Here is a 16,970-nt window from a genome sequence, read left to right as displayed (position 1 = left end):
GCAAAAACTAAAGGGTTAAGGGAGAAGGTGAGGCAGGAGCTGCAGAGATAGACACTCACCCACAAGGAGGCAGGAATTGCTGGGATGATGTCTTGAAAAGGTCTTTGAATGCCTGTCCATGAGGTTTGTGCCTGGGGCCATACCCCCTCAGCTGCTGATGTAGCTGGGATGTCATCTCCCACTGTTCCTGCTGCCTGCTCCCCCTCCACTGCCCCTGAGCTGACTGGCTGAGAGCCTGAGCTCAGCCTCTGAGCTTCATCCTCTTCCTCTGGAGGTGGGAAGAAAGCCTTGATGGACCACACAGGTGCCTTTCACCCACTTGCACCTGGGGAATGGATGTGGTTGGACATATTTTTGGGCTCTTTGTTAGCAGAGTTCACTCAGTGTCTGTGTGCTGCAATAAGAACCAGGGCAGCTCCTGTGGAAAGCAGATGGCTGCCTAGAGACATCAAGTTGAAGCTCTCCACTGAGCAGACAAATGCAAACCTCCGTGGCCTCTGAATCTGATGTGGTGACAATTCCTTTTTGTCTAAACTCGGTGAGTTCTGTGCCTTTCCAGATTGCCGCTGAAGTTGGAGACAGGCATGCAACAGAATAATTGTCAGCCAAATTTCATTGTTGGGCACCCCTTTTATAGGGCTCTGTGCAGGCAGCAAGGGAGCTGCTGTGGCATCTGTGTGGCAGCTTGGCATGACTGCAGGGCACTCTGGTGGCAAAGTGTCCTGGCACGGGGTGGCTTTATGGTGTGGCATGGTTTTGGGGTTTAGAGCGGCTGTTTCACCTGTCCCCTCTCCCCCGTGCCTGTCCCACCTGTCCCCTCTCCCCCGTGCCTCTCACCTGTCCCCTCTCCCCCGTGCCTGTCCCACCTGTCCCCTCTCCCCCGTGCAGTGCCCGTCCCTCCTGGTGCCTCACCTGCTGCCCTGTCCTCCCTGTGTGCCTCAGTGGGAGGTGCCCGAGGTGTCCCCACCACTGTCCTCACATCACACTCAGTCTTTAACTGCCTCAATAAGTCTGTAATGAGCCATGGGAGCTGGGAGCAACTTTTGCACATGGGAAATGAACAGTCTGACAAAGGCAGGTTTTTGTGTTCACTGCCTCGGGAAGTGAGGAAAACAGGATTATGGCTTTTTTGCTGCCTGAAGCACATTGTCCTATGAGGACATTCCCCTCCTGTCCCCATTTCTTTGTGTTTTCTGGGGAGCCTGTGCTAGTCTCAGCTGCAGAAGGAGATGGGATTATAAACTGCAGCTAAAGCAGGCTGGTTTTCTCCTGAAGATAGTGTGGGACACTAATGAATTGCTTCTGTGACTCTTACTTCCTTATAGGTGAAATGTCAGCAAATCCAGTTGAATCCTTTTATTTTTTTAAGGTGAAAAGCTCACTGAACAAACACCAGAATTTGTTCTAGAACTGAGTCTAGAGATAAGAGCAAGTTAGCCTTATTCCTTTGATGAACAGAGCTAAACTTGCAATTCTCAAGCTACTTTTGTAGGTCAATGGAAACTGTCAGTCTGCTGAAGTTTTGCAGCACAGAAAAGTAGTGTTCTGCTGCCTGCTAGTCAAAAACAACTGCAGGATCTTTAGTTCAAGATTTTCGGGGGTTTATTTTGGCTTTTGCTGTTGTCTTGATGATCAGACATATAACAGTGTAAGACACTGCTGCAGATCTCAGTGGTATCTTCATTGCTTTTGGGGTATGAATTAGCTTTAGTTTTATCACTGTCCCCATAAAGCATGATTGCATTGACTTGCTGGATTTGGTGAGAGTCAGCAACAGAAACATCAGCAGAAACCCAACCTACTTTAAGGAACAAATGTGCGTGCAGAAGCAGCTCTGAGCTAACAAGGATGTGTGCACGCTTGGGTATTTTGTCTGTGACCAATTAGCATGATCTCCCTCTTGACAGTACAATGTGTATGGAGTTTTCAGCCCCTCTGATACCTCCTCCATTGCTGCCCTACACCTGCACCCTCAACAGTTTTTAAATGGCTTTGCTAGAATTAGCTGGCACACCTAACTTCATGGAATTCTTGTCTGTAGCACTGATAAGCCAAAATCATGAACAACATCCTCTGTTCCATAGTGCTACTCTGAACATCTTAAAATATATAGCAACCAAAACCCATGGCACAGGATCCTCTTTTGGAGGATATTCCTTCTTGCCATAGCTTTACTGTGGCCCACCCAAAGCAAATGAGCATGTGAAGGCTATCTTTCACACAGTCTGGTTGTTACATTGTTTAAATCCCAGAACGAGTAATTTGTACCAGTCTGAAGTCACGAACAATCCTAGCAACTGGAAGCAGCCTACTGGGTCTGGACGTGCTGTTCTGCATAGGTGAAGGACTTGTTTGGGATTCCCACGTTGAGAAATATGTCCCCACCAAAGAGGAGATGTGTTTCTTCCACACTGGTGGGAGCTGTTCAGTACAGCTTGAAAATGTTGGGGAGAAGCTGGTTGGGTATCCTGGGGTTTCCCAACACTGATGTTTCAAATCTTTGTTCCCGTGACCCAGAGGGGGCTGTGGAGAGAAGCAAGATTGCTTGTGAGATCCATATTTGGGAACATTATATGGACATTTGCTTTGGAGAAACCTTGTAAAAATATTTGCTGTCTTGGGTCTCTGGCCTGAAACATCATTAGTGGGAGAAGTCCTCAAGGACCTTGGTTAATCTTTTGTGCTGAGGGATTGTGTGAAGGCATGATAGTAAAAGTACTGTTGGCAAGTGATTCCTCGACCTTCAAATGAGTTTTGCTCCATGAGAATGTGGAGCTGCTGTCTTTGAACAGAGGGGCAGCATAAACCCAACCATTCTGTATTTGCTTGGAGCAATTTTACTCCTGCTAAAAAATGCTCAGGTTTTTCCATATGGTGATCTGAGGGTCATTTTATTTCAGAGGAGGTTGCAGATGTGATCTGATCACACAGCTTGGTAAGTTGAGTTTCAGGTAAGATGCACCAGTAATTTGAGGGAAGGAAATGCTCATTATAGAGGAAAATGCTGGGTTTTCTCTATAAGTTAATGTGTTCTGCTCCTGCCCTGCTGGCTTTCTCTTTATTTTGGGTGTATGTTATGAATGGATGGGGTTTAGATAAGTCCTTGCCTTTTGCCTAGGCTTCTGGCAGCAGGCAGTAGCTTTATTGAGGTGGCCAGTACCCCAAAACCCACTGTCATTCACAACTTCTTTAATAATGGGTGATTTGGTCTATGAATGATTTATTTAATAGACACAAAACTAACAGACATAAAGCTTGAACTAATACTACAGGGGAATAAGGACAAAAAGAGACTACTGGTAGATATGTACAGCATGGAGTTAAAGCTACCTATTAATGTTACAGCTAGTGAAGAAATGACATAACTTAGGATTCAATATGTCTTACCATCCAGCTGTTGGTGGGGCAGACATTGAGATCCTTCCCCTCAATGCCCAGGAAACCAACCTCAGAATCTGCATCCAAACTCTGGGGAGAAGTCTTGAACACTTGTCAGGGTGTGTGTAAGAGGCTTCTGCCTCTGATAACTCTTGTGTCTTTCATAGTTTGCAAAACAGTGTCTCTCAGTCAAGAATATTTCTTTTATCTCTTCCCACATCTGCTCTCCAGACTAGGACGTTGATTCCCAGCTGAGGCCTGAGCTTTTTTGGAGCCAGAGATGACCCCTTGTGGGCCTTTCAGCCAGGTTCTCTCTTCATGCACCAAGTACCCGTGGTAGAGGAGGGGAGGGGTAGATGTCCTGCCACAGTGTGAGGGGAGCTGTGCCCCTTCATGGCAGAGGAAGCAATGCTTATTGTGCATGTAGAGTCCAAAACACAGAAAAATTCTTTTCTATCCAGACTGTTAACTGATCCTGCAGCAGCGAGCTGCCTTTGATCCTCCTGAGTAGAATGATCTTTGGGGACAACTTTCCAGGGCCTCTCTCAGGTTTGCTCACAGTAATGCAAGGCAGGTTTTCATCTCACAGTGACAGCTTAGCAGAAAAGAGCCTGGGCTGTGCCAGGTCTGGCAGCTCTGATCCTGGTGCTACTCAAAAGATTATGGGGATTCATGTCTGGTTTACTATTTTGTGCAATTTACAGCTGTCCAGGACTAAAACTAGCTGATGACTTTTCTGTGGTCGCCTCTTAAGGATGAAATCTCTTTTCCCTCATTAATGGCTTTAATGGAGTACATGTGGCTGTTCATCCAGTGGATACCAGAAAGCAGCACTTGTTCTCCATGTGGCAGACTCAGATTGTTCCTGCCAAGCCCACAGGCTCTGCCCTTCCTTGGATGGTGACCTGTGCACCCTCCTTGCCCCTTCCCCTTCCCGCCTGGCCAGTGTTCCTGGGTTGTAGACCTGTGCCTGCTGCCTGTCTCCCCATGTTCTCTGGGACTGAGACAGCAGTCCAATTAATTTTGCATTTCCCTATTTTCTGTCTGTATAAGAGACACTTTTTAATTTCCCCATGGTTTTGGGTTTGGGCAACACAGTTATTATCCCAAAGCGCATAATAACTCCAGTTTGCTGCCTTCTGACTCTTGCCAGAGTGCTGGTCATGGGACAGGGAGGATTTGGGAAGAAAAGCTGATAAATCATAAATTCCTGTGCAAGATGAATCACGAGTTACTACCTCTTTCTCAAACATGTAACTGCAAGCTGTTACATCAGTGCCAGTCTGTGGCATGCAGGAGGAAAAGTCCCTTTTGGTTCACATGTACATATGGGCTCTTCTGCATGTGTCTTTGGGCATCAGTTGAATTAACAGTGTAATTGCATATTTTTCCTGCTTGACCTCTGGAGACTTTTACTTACTTGATCCTCATGTACTGGAATGTGCTCCAAGGCAAGGGTAATTGGGAAGGGAAAGAATTCTCTCAATCGTGGTACACGTTTGAATTTTTTCATCTTAGGTTTTATATAACTGTCACCTTTCTGGCATTTTGTTACAATTTCTGCTATGGAAATAAATTGTGGGGGGAAACTGAGCTTTCCTCTTTGAATGCCAGAAAAAGAGCCAGGACTTGCAGAGTTTTGCAGTCTTGTTCTTTCCTCTGGGCTCTGACCTTGCTCCTTGTTCTGGCAGTTCTTGGCAAATCTGATTAACTGCAAAGAGGGTTTCTGTGGTTGGATCTTCATCCCACATCCATGTTTTTGCCAACTCAATCAAAACAAAGATGGGCTGAGATTAGCACCTTGCATTCTTCCCAGCACTCTGGGAACTTAGAAATTAGTTGCATTTTTGATCATAATTAATATCAGGGTTATCTCATAGACCTGTGCTAATTGTGTGCAAGTGATCTTGGAGCTGTGCTGAATCTCAGTGAGTAAATGGCATCTGTAGCAGTTTTTTGGGCTACCAAACTGAAGACCACACAAAGTCTGGCAAAAACCCTTCTGTTGGGCTTTTTTTTGACTTCAAATGCTAATATGTCAAAAGTCTTGGTATACTCCTAGTGCTGCCCTGCAGTATGTTTCCTTTCACCTTGATAGATCCTGGTTCATAATCCTGCATTTTGATCAAAGCAGAGGCTGTCTACTGTTTTCTTTTTCAGTGTAGATGATAACTCCAGTATGTGTATGTATATACATTTTATGCTTGTGTATGTGTATACATTTTATGTTTATGTGTCAGTAGAAATGTAAGTTTTCTCACACAAATGCCACTGTTGATCATGTCAGATACTGATTTGGCTTGACAATTGTGTGCAAAATGATGCTGAACAGGTGATCCTAAAGAGAGGGGCAGCTGTGTTGTCTGGCAGCTGCTCACCTGAGACAGGCTGAGCCAGGGAAGTCCCTGAAGCATTGAGAGCAGTAACAAGGCAGTAGGGAACAGCAGGATACATGAGTATGTGTTGATTGTTTTATTTTAAAAATTTCTCTCTCTGCTTTTATCCTCTTAGACTGTTTTGGCATGAGACGTGTTCTGGTTACTGGAGTGTGAAAAATTATGAGGGGAAGGACTCAGTGGCTGATTCTGGTCTTTGTGCCCAGTTAACAGGGTCTAGCATGGCTGGAGAGACTTAGGATGAGGCATTCCCACCTCAGGAAGTACGAGCATGGAGTGCTGGGTTGCATGCATTCTGTTTGTCCCTCAGCCTGTCTCTGCTCCCTGACTCCGAGGCTTCTGCTCTTGGGAGAGAAATTGGTTGAGGTTTGGCTGCTGTGCATCCCTCTGCTGCCTCCAGGGTTCTGTTTGTTCAGAATGCCTCTTGTGCCTGCCCTGTCCCTAGTCAGTGTATCTCTTTGCCAGAAGCTTTGGCTTTAGCGTGATTTGCACAGCTTAAGCCCGTTTCCTGGCCATCCTTTCTTTTCATTTCCCATTTGTGCCGGCTGCCTGCTCAGGCGGCTGCTGTCAGCACACAGTGGAAAAACACGGATCCGTGAGAAACGCGCTGTAGTGTATCAGCAGGAATTGCTGGGCTGCTTCTGGGCTGCCTCTTTGTCGGGAGAGCTCAGCCATGTCTTTGTTTTCTCGCTAGCGAGTCGGAGATGCTGCAGGTTTGTTTGGAGCTGTACTCATCTTTATTTGCTCAGTAACCAGGGCAGTTGCCCATTGTTTCACTTGTGTTTTTGTTGTGTGCTTTGTGTGCCGTGAGACACAATATCTTCATGCCGGCAAGAATAAGTTAATGCATCTCTCTTAGCCAGCAGCCTGAGGACTAAAAATTTCTGATTTGGGCTGCAAAAGGGAAGGGAAAGGAGCTGAATTTTCCCCAGCAATGCAAAAAAAACAAAATTCAGCCCATTTGTTTGAGCCGTGTGGTCCCAAAGGGGGAACTCTGATCTGGCACAGCACTGAGCCATCGACAAAGGATAGCTGATATTTGTAAATTGGTGCCGTGATCATTTCAATCTGGAAGGAATAAACATGCAGACAGTCTGGCGGTGACTGGGGGTGAAGGGCATGTGACCTAAGAGGTGGCGTTCCTCTCTGATTTGTGAAACAAAGAACCAGCCTGTGCCTGTGGATGCCAGCAGGATAAATATCCTAATTTCACCAGTGGTCCGTGTCAGTGCAGCTGCATGAAAACTGAGCTGTCACTGGAGACAAAACTTTGTCTGTCCTTTGTTGTCATGTTGTGAAAGCTGGGGCAGTGAGATGAGGGTGAGGATGAGCAGCCCTGCCTGGGCACCCCTCTGGCTGCAGAGGCAGCTGCAGGCATGAGGGCACTGATTCCTGCACATGCAGAAGAGTAAATGCCCTTGATCACTAATGAATGGGGAGGTAGGAGGGGAAAAAAAGCTATGTTTTCTTGGATCAGCCCCCTGTGGAGGCAAAGAAAAGCCTGCCATAAGTTAATGGGCCACTTTCATAAATGTAGGAGCCTTGTGCACGCAGAGCGGCTCAGGCTGTCTGAGCTGATGCAGCTGTCAGTCTGTTTGTCTAGAAAATGCTTTTCTGAAAGGTATGATTATTCTAGACTGTTGAGCAAGTTCTTCTGTGTGATTGCATTTAAACAACACCAGTGGTACATGTGGGAAGATTACAAACAAAGAGAGAGGGGGCAAGATTTTTGATAGCCTAGGGAGGGCAGGAGAGGAGGTTGTGCTGCTGTACAACAAGGACACCTGCAGTGTCTTCTGAATTGCTCAGGTCTCTCACCAGCCTGTGGACACATCCTGTGCAGGTGTGCACCTTTTGGGGAGACTGCTCCTTTTGGGGCAGTGGGGATGAGAGCAGTGTGAGGCACGGGAATAGATGCATTCCTGTCTCTGCAGGGCCATGCTTAGGTACTCACAAGACATTCTGGAAGGGTACTTCTTAAAAGCTTGTCTTTGGTCCTGGGAAAGGCATCCTTCCCCAGCCACCCTGGGGTGTGCAAAACACCCCAAGGCAGTGCTGAGGTCTGGCTCTGTCCTCATCAGTTGGGGAGGAAATTAGCAGCAGGCTCTGGGGATACCCTTTGTTTGGTTCTGTTATTAGCAAGAAGTGAGGAAATAATGATTTATTAATGCTGCTGTGATTTTCCTGCACCAGGCTGTGAAGGAAGAAATTCAGTTTCCTGGCTGATAGTCATGGCTCTAATTGAGCAGTACCATGTTCCTTGCAGAGCAGCTGGCCTGTGGGGTGCTGGTGGTAGCCCTGGCTCTCTGATACAGTGCCCATGGCCAGTATGGCCTGTGGTCACCAAGGGTCACTTCTCTGCTGTCACCAGGGTGGTGGAGACAGGCACATAGAGCCCAGCATTTCTCTGCTGCAGTGTTGTTCGATTAAACCAGAAATATCTGATAAAGGGGGTGGCAACCACTCCTTTCTGGGGGGAAGCACCAGTGGGAATGTGTTATCAATACCTCAGCAAATACCCCTTGATCTTTGTGGTATGTTGGGCAGAAGGGTGGTGCCTCTTGGCCACAGCCTGGGCACCATCACTCCCTGCTGACCAAGGAGTCCCCTGCACTCACCCTGCGAGGGCTGGTGCCTTCCACTGCCATCTTTGCCCTGTCCCTGCCACCTTTGCTGCCTTCCCAGAGTGGCTGGCATGGCTGTGTCCGTGCCTGGCAAGCCAGTGAACTGCTGAAGGACACAGTTAACAGCTTGCATGCTGCAGTGGTTGCTCAGGGCTCTGCCAGCTCCCACCATGCAGCATCAGTAAATCCAGCTGAATTCCTGGGCTTGGTGTGTCTCCTCTGGCAGCCCTCTGTACAGCAATGCCCTTTTCATGCATTCCCTTGCTTCCATGTGAGCCTTAGCTTATGAACAGGGTTCATCTTTGTAGCCCAGAGCATAGGATAGGGCAGGGCTGCAGCACAGGACTCTGCAGGACTTTGGAGCACCCAGCCCTGCCTGCACTCCAGGGTTCTGCTCTTGCTGCTGCTTTGTGGCCTCTCTCCTTTGCAGTCTGCAGAGCCATGCGTGGCCAGGGCCGCCTGTGAATGTGTGAGAGCCCTGCCTGTCCCAGCTGCCAGCATCCTCAGGAATGGGTGCTGCATACAGGCAGGATTCCCTGTCCTGCAGAGTGACTGATCTCCCTAGATTGCAGAGGGAGAACAGTGAGGCGCCGCCCAGAGTTGCTGTGACCACGTAATCCCTCCAGTCCTAGGGAGGAGGAGATCATAGGTGAGACCTTGGCAAATCAGACTTTTGCCCCCTTGCAACCTGTGCTCATTTCAGCTGCAATGTGCTTTTTCATCCCTCCCCCTTTAAACAAAGCAATGCCATTTTGGTTAACCCAAGGAATGTGCAGATTCCTCTGACTCACATGATTTATCCAGGATACTGATACTTTTTAACTTCATGACTACAATGCAGGGGATCCCTGATGGTGGGTGTCCTACAACCCAGAATGTGAGGCAGCCCCTGTGCTGAAGGCCCTGCCGTTTCCCCCCTCACCCAACATGCACCCTCCCAACTCAGCTGAGCAGGGGAGATGGTTTATGAGCAGCATCAACAATGTCATGAAGCGTAAGTTAATGCTGCTTTTTTATTCCAGCCCTTTGACAGGGCCTTGTTAATAGAAGGTTGGGAGCAGAAACAAAAGGGAAGGGCACAGCAGCTAAAAGCCAGTTGTCACAGCACTGCTGCATTAGTGTGAAAATGCTGTGTTTTATCAGAAAGGAAGCACCCTCTCCATAATAAATGGCATTGCACAGCAAGGAGCAGCTCCATAGGAGCACCCTCTTGTGGAGGCAGGCTGAGAGAGTGGTATTGTTCAGCCTGGAGAAGGCATTAGGGAAACTTCATAGCTTCCAGTACCTAAAGGGAGCTTATAAAAGATGGACAGTGATTTTTTACATTGGCAGGTACTGCTAAGACAAGGGGGTATGGTTTTAAACTGCAAGAGGCAAGGATTACATTGGATGTTAGGGGGAAATTCCTTAACTGGAGAGTGGTGAGGCACTGGAAGAGATTGCCCAGAGAAACTGTGGAACCATCCCTGGGAGTGTTCAAGGCCAGGTTGGATGGGACCCTGGGCAGTCTGGTCTAGTGAGTGACATTCCTACTCATGGTAGGGGTCTAGAACTAGAAGATTTAAAAGATCCCTTCCAACCCAAACCATTCTATGATCCCAGCCTGTAGATGGATTCCTGTGGACTGTGCTGATGTGCCCTGTGGAAGAGGGCAGAGATGCTGAGCTATTCAGTAGGATTCAATGCTCTGTACTGCTGTTTTCCCTGGGATGATCAGACTGAGGAAGGGTGTAAACCCATGTGGGTGAAAGTGTGGAAGACTGGGGAGGATGGGACTGGGGCAGGGAGGGCTCATGTGGGAGTGCAGGAGGGCAGGTGGGGTGTGCAGAGCACAGGGGTCTGTGGCACTCAGAGCAACACTGGCATTCCCCTGGGGCCAGCAGTGCTGGAGACTTCTGCACTGCTCCCCTTTCCCAGGGAGAGCATGCAACTTGCTGTAATTTTCTCTTATCTTTTCAGAAAATGATGTGAATTCATTGAAATAACTTGCTGTTCCTTCCAACCCCCCTTGGAATGTGTTCAAATACACTTTGCTCCATTTCCTTAGTTCTGTGGTTGGAGGTGATGAAATGCTCCCTCGGCCATAGCCCAAGGCCGCATGGGGCTGCTTGGAGGTTTCATCCCAAAGTTGAGTTCTGAGTGTTGGTTTTGATCTTGACCTGATACTTTAGCAAAATTGGTTTTATTTTTAAAGTTTTCCCCAGTTGCTTTTTTCCCTATCTATTTTTCTTGGGGAAACAAACCAGCAAAAAAAAAACCTCCTAAATTTTTCAAAGCTGAGTATTGCAGAAGAGGTCTCTCATCCACACCTTGCTTTTTTCCCCACAGTCTGTGGTAGCTGTTAATTCACATTTGCTTAAGCAATTAACCAGGATATAAATAATACATAGGATGTTATCAGGGAGCTGCATGCCAGTGTTATGGAGGCAGGCACTTTTGGCCCTGGTGGGGAGGGTTCCCTCCTGTGCTCTGCAGCCCCCTAAGGCCAATTAAGGTGCATCCTTGATGAGAATCCAGCCGCTGCTTGGCTGGATAAAGAGTTGCTCTGATGCACAGAGGGGGGGCAAAGCAAGTGAAAGAGGGATTCAGTGTTCAAACAGCTGCAGTGAGCACTGGAGTCTGAGCATTCCCCTCCTCCCTCGTGCATGGCTGAGGCTGGAGCAGCGGGACTGAGTGGATGGTGGCACCAGGGGCAGCTTATGGGAGACCTGTGGGTCAGAGACTCAGTCTTGTGTCCTTTACCTTCTGTCTTAGTCCTGTAAAGGTCTTTTCTCCTGAAGGCATAGCAACTGTTGGTAAACAAAGCTTTTTAGACTGTCACAAGTGTAGGAACCTGCTTTGTTTTCCTGTTCCCCTTCCAGCCTCCTCTGGGAGCCCAGGGAGTGGTCTTTGGTGTTTCAAGGCTGCTGTTTATTTTAACTGCAGTAACAAGTGCTAAACCAGCTGGCAGGAGAAATAAATGTTGCTGTGACAGCTTGGGTGGAGATTTAATAAATCCAAGTGCTGAGTCCTGCATTTTGACCACAATAACCCCCTGCAATGCTCTAGGCTGGGGATGGTGTGGCTGGACAGTGCCCAGGCAGAAAAGAACCTGGGGGTACTGATCAACAGCCGAGTGACCATGAGCCAGCATGTGCCCTGCTGGCCAAGAAGGCCATCCTGGCCTGTGCCAGGAACAGTGTGGCCAGCAGGAGCAGGGAGCTCGTTCTGCCCCTGTACTTGGCACTGGTGAGGCTGCACCTTGTTCTGGCCCCTCAGATTGGGAAGGACCTTGGGATGCTGGAGCACGTCCAGAGGAGGCAACGGGGCTGGAGAGGAGCTGGGAACACAAACCCTGTGAGGAACCACTGAGGGAGCTGGGGGTGCTCAGCCTCCAGAAAAGGAGACTCAGATGTGACCTTATCACTCTGTACAACTCCCTGAAAGGGGGCTGCAGTCAGGTGGGGGTTGGTCTCTTTCTCCAGGCAGCAGCTGACAGAATGAGAGAACACAGCTTTCTTAAGCTGCACCAAGGGAAATATAGGCTGGATATTAGGAAAAAGTTTTTTACAGAAAGGGTGGTAAAGTACTGGAATGGTCTGCCCAGGGAGGTGGTAGAGTCACCATCCCTGGATGTGGCACTTGGTGCCATGGTTTAGTTGAGGTGTTAGGGCTGGGTTTGACTCAATGATCTTGAAGGTCTCTTCCAACCCAGTGATTCTGTGATTTGGAAAAGATGCTTCAAGTTACAAAACAAGAACAAAAACCATCAAGAAAAAAGCGAGCAAAAAAATAATCATTCAGAGCCAATAGACTTGGCTCATGTAGCTCAGGAGACCACCAGATTTCAACTGTCACATTCACAGTTGTGAATTTGCTCCACAGGAAGGCAACAAGAGGAGGAATAATTGGGCTTGGGATAAACTTGGCTTTGCAGTGGGATCTCAAAACCTCCCTGCAGCAGGCTAAATATTCAAGGCTGAAGCTTTACCTCTGGTCTCCCTGTAGGGATCATTGGACTTCGGTTCTTGTAACAGTGATTTTCTTTCCCAAATATAAACTCTGGGGGTTTACTGTACTGTGGTCTCTCCTGCCATAACCCCTGGTGCAAAAGAACCTCAGCTGAAGGGCACAGTAACATGTTGGATGTTGTTTTTCAGGTGCTGGAGCAGGATGTGGTTCTGCAGTCCATTGACCGTGCCATTGAGGCTGTGCACAATGCAGCCATGAAGAATGGGGGGAAATACAACCTGGAGCAGAGAGATGTCCTCCAGTAAGTATGATGGGCACGTGGGAGAGCTGGCAGATGGAGGGTGGTCACAGTGTCATTCTGTCCATGGGGATGTTGGATGTTGTTGGTTTGAGCCTCTGTTCCTCAAAGTGCTGCTGCACTGGAGAACTTCCCAGCGTTTGAGCTGCTGCTGCTCCTCCTGGCAGCTGTGTCCAGCAAAGGAGAGCTTTGGCCTTGCTCCTCTCTCTCTGTGCATGCCAAGAAGAGGAGATTCTCAGCCACACTGTAGGCTTGGAGGAGAAATCCAAAACCTTTCTGGCTGCATTTTCTCTGCTTTACCAGCCAGGAATTGTAGAGGTTTTTGGCATGTGACACAAGGTCTTTAATACATTCTCAAATAATTGCTTGTGAGAAGAATTTTTGTTTTCTCTGACACCTCAGCCTCTGTGCTGAGGCATGCTGGTTTAATCTCGGTTGAACAGCAATTCTAAAGTGCAGGCAATTTCTGAAGCTTGCAATGCAATATGTGACTCTCCCCCGAGGAAGAGGCATTTTTCTCCAGTGAACTGATGAATAAATTATGGGCTTTTGCAAAGCCTCTTCCTTCCTCCCCCAGAAGTGCTTCCTTAGTTGTTAATGAAACTGGAGCTGGTGTTTAGAGTAATGTAGCCCATTCTGGTATATATAGCCCAAAAGCAATAAATCATTAAAAAATAATTTCAATGTTGCAGCGTGGTCACTCCCTTGAGCTTTGCCCTTCCTGATGTCATCATTCCGTTTCAGAAAGCTGATCCATCACCGGAAGGAGACTGTGTCCCGCAAGAGCCACTCTCCCACCCCCCAGGGGACAGTGATGACCCAGTCCTCCAGTGACCACCACCTGGATGTGTCCCGGCAGCCCAACGGGGTGTGCAGGACGGGCTACGAGCGGCACCACAGCCTCCCCAACACCGAGTTCGAGGCGGAGGATGAAGGTCTCTACCAGGTAACGGGCTGGACACGTGCTGGCTTCCTCCTTTGGTGCTGTGATGGTTCTTGTCCTGTGAATAAAATGCCTTGGCAGGTGAAGTTACAAATCAGGTGTTTGTGCTGCTGGCCTGGGATTACTGCAGTGCGAAGTGATGGTGTCTAAGAAATCTGGAACAGTCCCTCTGCCATTTGCACTTGTCATGCTTTTTGGAATCCTTGAGGGTCCATGGCTTTATGGTAACATGCAAAATCCACTTTGTACTGTGTGACTATCTCTTGGCAACTTTCTAAAAGAGTTGCAGGCTCCTTGGAGAATGCTTTGAAAAGCAGTTTTGACATGAGCAGGAGAGCTCCTCCAAGCACTCAGCACTGCTTCATTTCCCCCTTGTTATGTCTGCACAAGATCATTAGTCCTTAAGCATTTTGTCTGCTGTGGCTGCCTATTTATACTACTCAAAACAAAACAAAAAGCCAAAAAAACCCCCAAAGATCCTGCTTTGTCTGAAGGTTGCTTATCATGATGAATTAAAGGCAAATTGCAGGAAATAAGATTTAAAGCAGATCTTTTTTTATCTCGGTGACACGCAGTTCCAAGGTTACAGTGTGGCGTCAGTGAGGCTTCAAAGTAGCAGCCCAGGATGGGGCTGTGGCTGTTGGGGATGAATGATGTGCCAGATTTCCCTGTGTAGGTGTAGCTGGATCTTAGGGCTAAAGGCACCAAGCAAGGATGAGCATTTTATTCCTCCTACAGATGAACACATGCACTGTAATTTTTCTTCATCTCTCTGGACTGAGTGTTTGGAGGTATTGTGTTTATAAGGCACTGATCTGCTGTCACCCCTAGCAGATGAGGCTTGTTTTACACTTGAAGAACTGTGAGTTTGGGGGGATGAAAGGCAGCTCTGGCTCACTCTGGCTGAACACAGCAATTCTTACAAACCCCATTTTTCTCCTCAGCATTCATTTCTGTTCTTTGGCAGTCAAGCTAGCTCCATTCTGAAGCCTGTACATTATGGGCTAAGCAAAGGGGGCACCTTACAGCCCATTCTCCATGCTGATTCCCTGTCTTTATCTGGTCTGTGGTTTGGTTGCTTGCCAAAAAGGAGGAAGACAAATTTCCTTGGCTGACAAAGAACTGTTTCTGTCTGGGTGGCACTGAGGATGCAGTTGAAGAGCTTCCAGCTTAGCCCTGTGCTGAAAGGGCTCCTTGAGATTTTTAACAGCTCAGTGGATTTCCTGAGCGCTTTGAAAATACAAAGTGGAGGAAGCAGCATTGCTTTCTTCCACTGGTTATGCAGGAGCCTAAGAGGAGACCTAGTGAAATCTAAATTTTCTCACTAGCTCCAGAGGAGCAGAGGTCTTGGCATGTACTTTTCATTGCTTGGGATTTTCAAGTGTATTTACTGTTTGCATCTGAAAAACCTAAGCAAAATTTGAGATTTCCTCTCAGTGGTTTTGCTCCCAGGACTGAACTGGCTGCAGTAGTTGGTGAGGGCATTTGTGCTTCATCTCCTCCCCAGTCAGCATAAGGTGGGAGGCTGGGGCTGCTGCCATACCAGCTGCCAAGGGTGGAGGTTGGGCTCTTGGAGTATTTTAGTCAGTCTGCTGCATTTGTGCATGCTCAGTGAGTTTGTGATACTCATCTCCAGAAACCTTTGCTACAGACCAGTGTGTCTGGCTTGGCAGAGTTTGCCTGGAGGAGGTGGTGGGTGGGAGATTGTTAATTTGGTTTATTGCTTTATTATTTTGTTTAAAGGGTACTACTATAATAACATTGCTCCCAGGAGTCAGAGTGGTGATGTTCTCTGCCTACTTGGCTGCAAAGGGAATGAGAGTGTTGTGGTAAAGTCAGCTCTTGTCTTTGAGCAGCACAGGGAGCACAGCCTGCTATCAGCCCTTGCAGAAGGATAAAGGACAGGCAGCAGATGTGTAAAATCTGTGGATTTGAGGAAGTTCCCAGTGCCCTAATAGAGGCCCGGGGAAAGGGAGAGTTTCAACACAAGTGCAGTTGCTTCTATTTAAATCTTTGGTAAAGTCTCTCATCTTTTCCCCTCTGGACAGGTGGGATCTGAACTTCAAGGACTCCTCCATGGTCACCTTGTGCATGTCAGCTGCACAGAGGTGGGAGGTTTTCCTTTGGGGTTTTGGTGTTATACATCCTCCTGTTGGCCCCAGGTAGTGGCTAGGATGTGGGGTGGAGGGAGGGGATGGCATTGGTTACTCCTCACAGCTCCTGGTCATGCAGCTCAGGCAAGCACAGGGAAATTCCTGTGATGCTTCATGTTCTTCTTGCAGCCGCTTGTACTGCGGTGTGTGGCTGCCTAAACTGGCAGGGGCTGAGCTAGCATTGTCTGTACATCTATTAATTTAAGCACTAGCCTGTAATAACTCTTAAACTTGTGTGGTAAATTTGGAAGCCATGGAAATACTCCAGAATGACCCAGCCCTCGCTGTCTCCAAACAATGTCACGCATCTGCATTAAGCTCTGAGCCTGCCTGGCTGCTAAATCCCACTGCCCCAGTAATGGTGGCTGTGCCATGCCAAGCAGCTCCAACTCGTGCTGTCAGCTCCAGCACTCTGCAGACAGGGCTCTGCTTTTAGCACAGCTGAGCTTTCTGGATTTGGGGCCAGCCTGCCAACCATGGCAATGCAGAGACCCCTCCTGATCTGCTTGACCTCTCTCAGCTGTGCAGTCTCTTTTTGAACCAACACGGATAATTTTTGAAGCTGTATGCAAGTACTGGATAGCATTTCACCCAGAGAACAATGTGGGGTGGATTGACAGGAGCAGAGTGTGCAGGCAGGGAGTCTGCAGCAGTGCCTCATGCTAATTCACTGGCTGAAGGCACTTGTAAAGTGACTTTTTATATGGCATGGTATAAGGTTGGATGTATTTAGTGTTGAGTTGGAAAGGAGCTAAGAGATCCTTTTTTAAAAGTCTTTGTGCAAACTGCTCTCTTCACTTGTCTGGTGGATCTAGACACGGGCTGTGAGCACATTGTCAGCTTTTGGCATGGAGTTGTGAATATTTGAGGTGGCTTTTGAAGGTGTTCTATTTATAGGAATATCTTTGCTCCCATTTCAGATGAAGTTTTTGCCCTTCCTGTATCTGGGGGAAAAATACATTTCTCATTCTGTTTCTGCTGAGCTAATATAAGATAGAGACCCTTCAGGGGCCTGTCTCAGATTTTCGCTCTGGGGTGGCAGAGCTCTGTGCCCTCAGTGGTGTTTATATAGGTTTATTCAACAATGACAGGGCACAGAAAAACATCTTTTCCGGGGCTAAACAAACTTGGAAAATTTTCCCTTGTGGTGGACTGAATGTCATTGTAGATTCCAAATGGTTGAAAGCCAGGTTACCCAAGGCATTCAGGCCATCACCTCCTTTCCCT

The 16,970-nt window shown here is 47.9% G+C and overlaps 1 protein-coding gene across 1 annotated transcript in view; it reads left to right on the top strand.

Annotated features, from left to right (window-relative positions):
* The window catches only part of NCKIPSD (NCK interacting protein with SH3 domain), a 51,356-nt gene that overhangs the window by 9,212 nt on the left and 25,174 nt on the right, over window positions 1–16,970 (top strand). Inside the window, exons 2-3 of the mRNA XM_074549804.1 lie at window positions 12,538–12,650; window positions 13,392–13,593. Coding sequence (XP_074405905.1) covers window positions 12,538–12,650; window positions 13,392–13,593 — 315 coding nt within the window. The remainder of the gene's footprint in view (window positions 1–12,537; window positions 12,651–13,391; window positions 13,594–16,970) is intronic.

Source organism: Zonotrichia albicollis, chromosome 12, assembly GCF_047830755.1.
Source record: "Zonotrichia albicollis isolate bZonAlb1 chromosome 12, bZonAlb1.hap1, whole genome shotgun sequence".
Taxonomy (NCBI): domain Eukaryota; kingdom Metazoa; phylum Chordata; class Aves; order Passeriformes; family Passerellidae; genus Zonotrichia; species Zonotrichia albicollis.
Note: the sequence above shows the minus strand (reverse complement) of the source record. Positions and strands in the feature narration are given on the sequence as shown.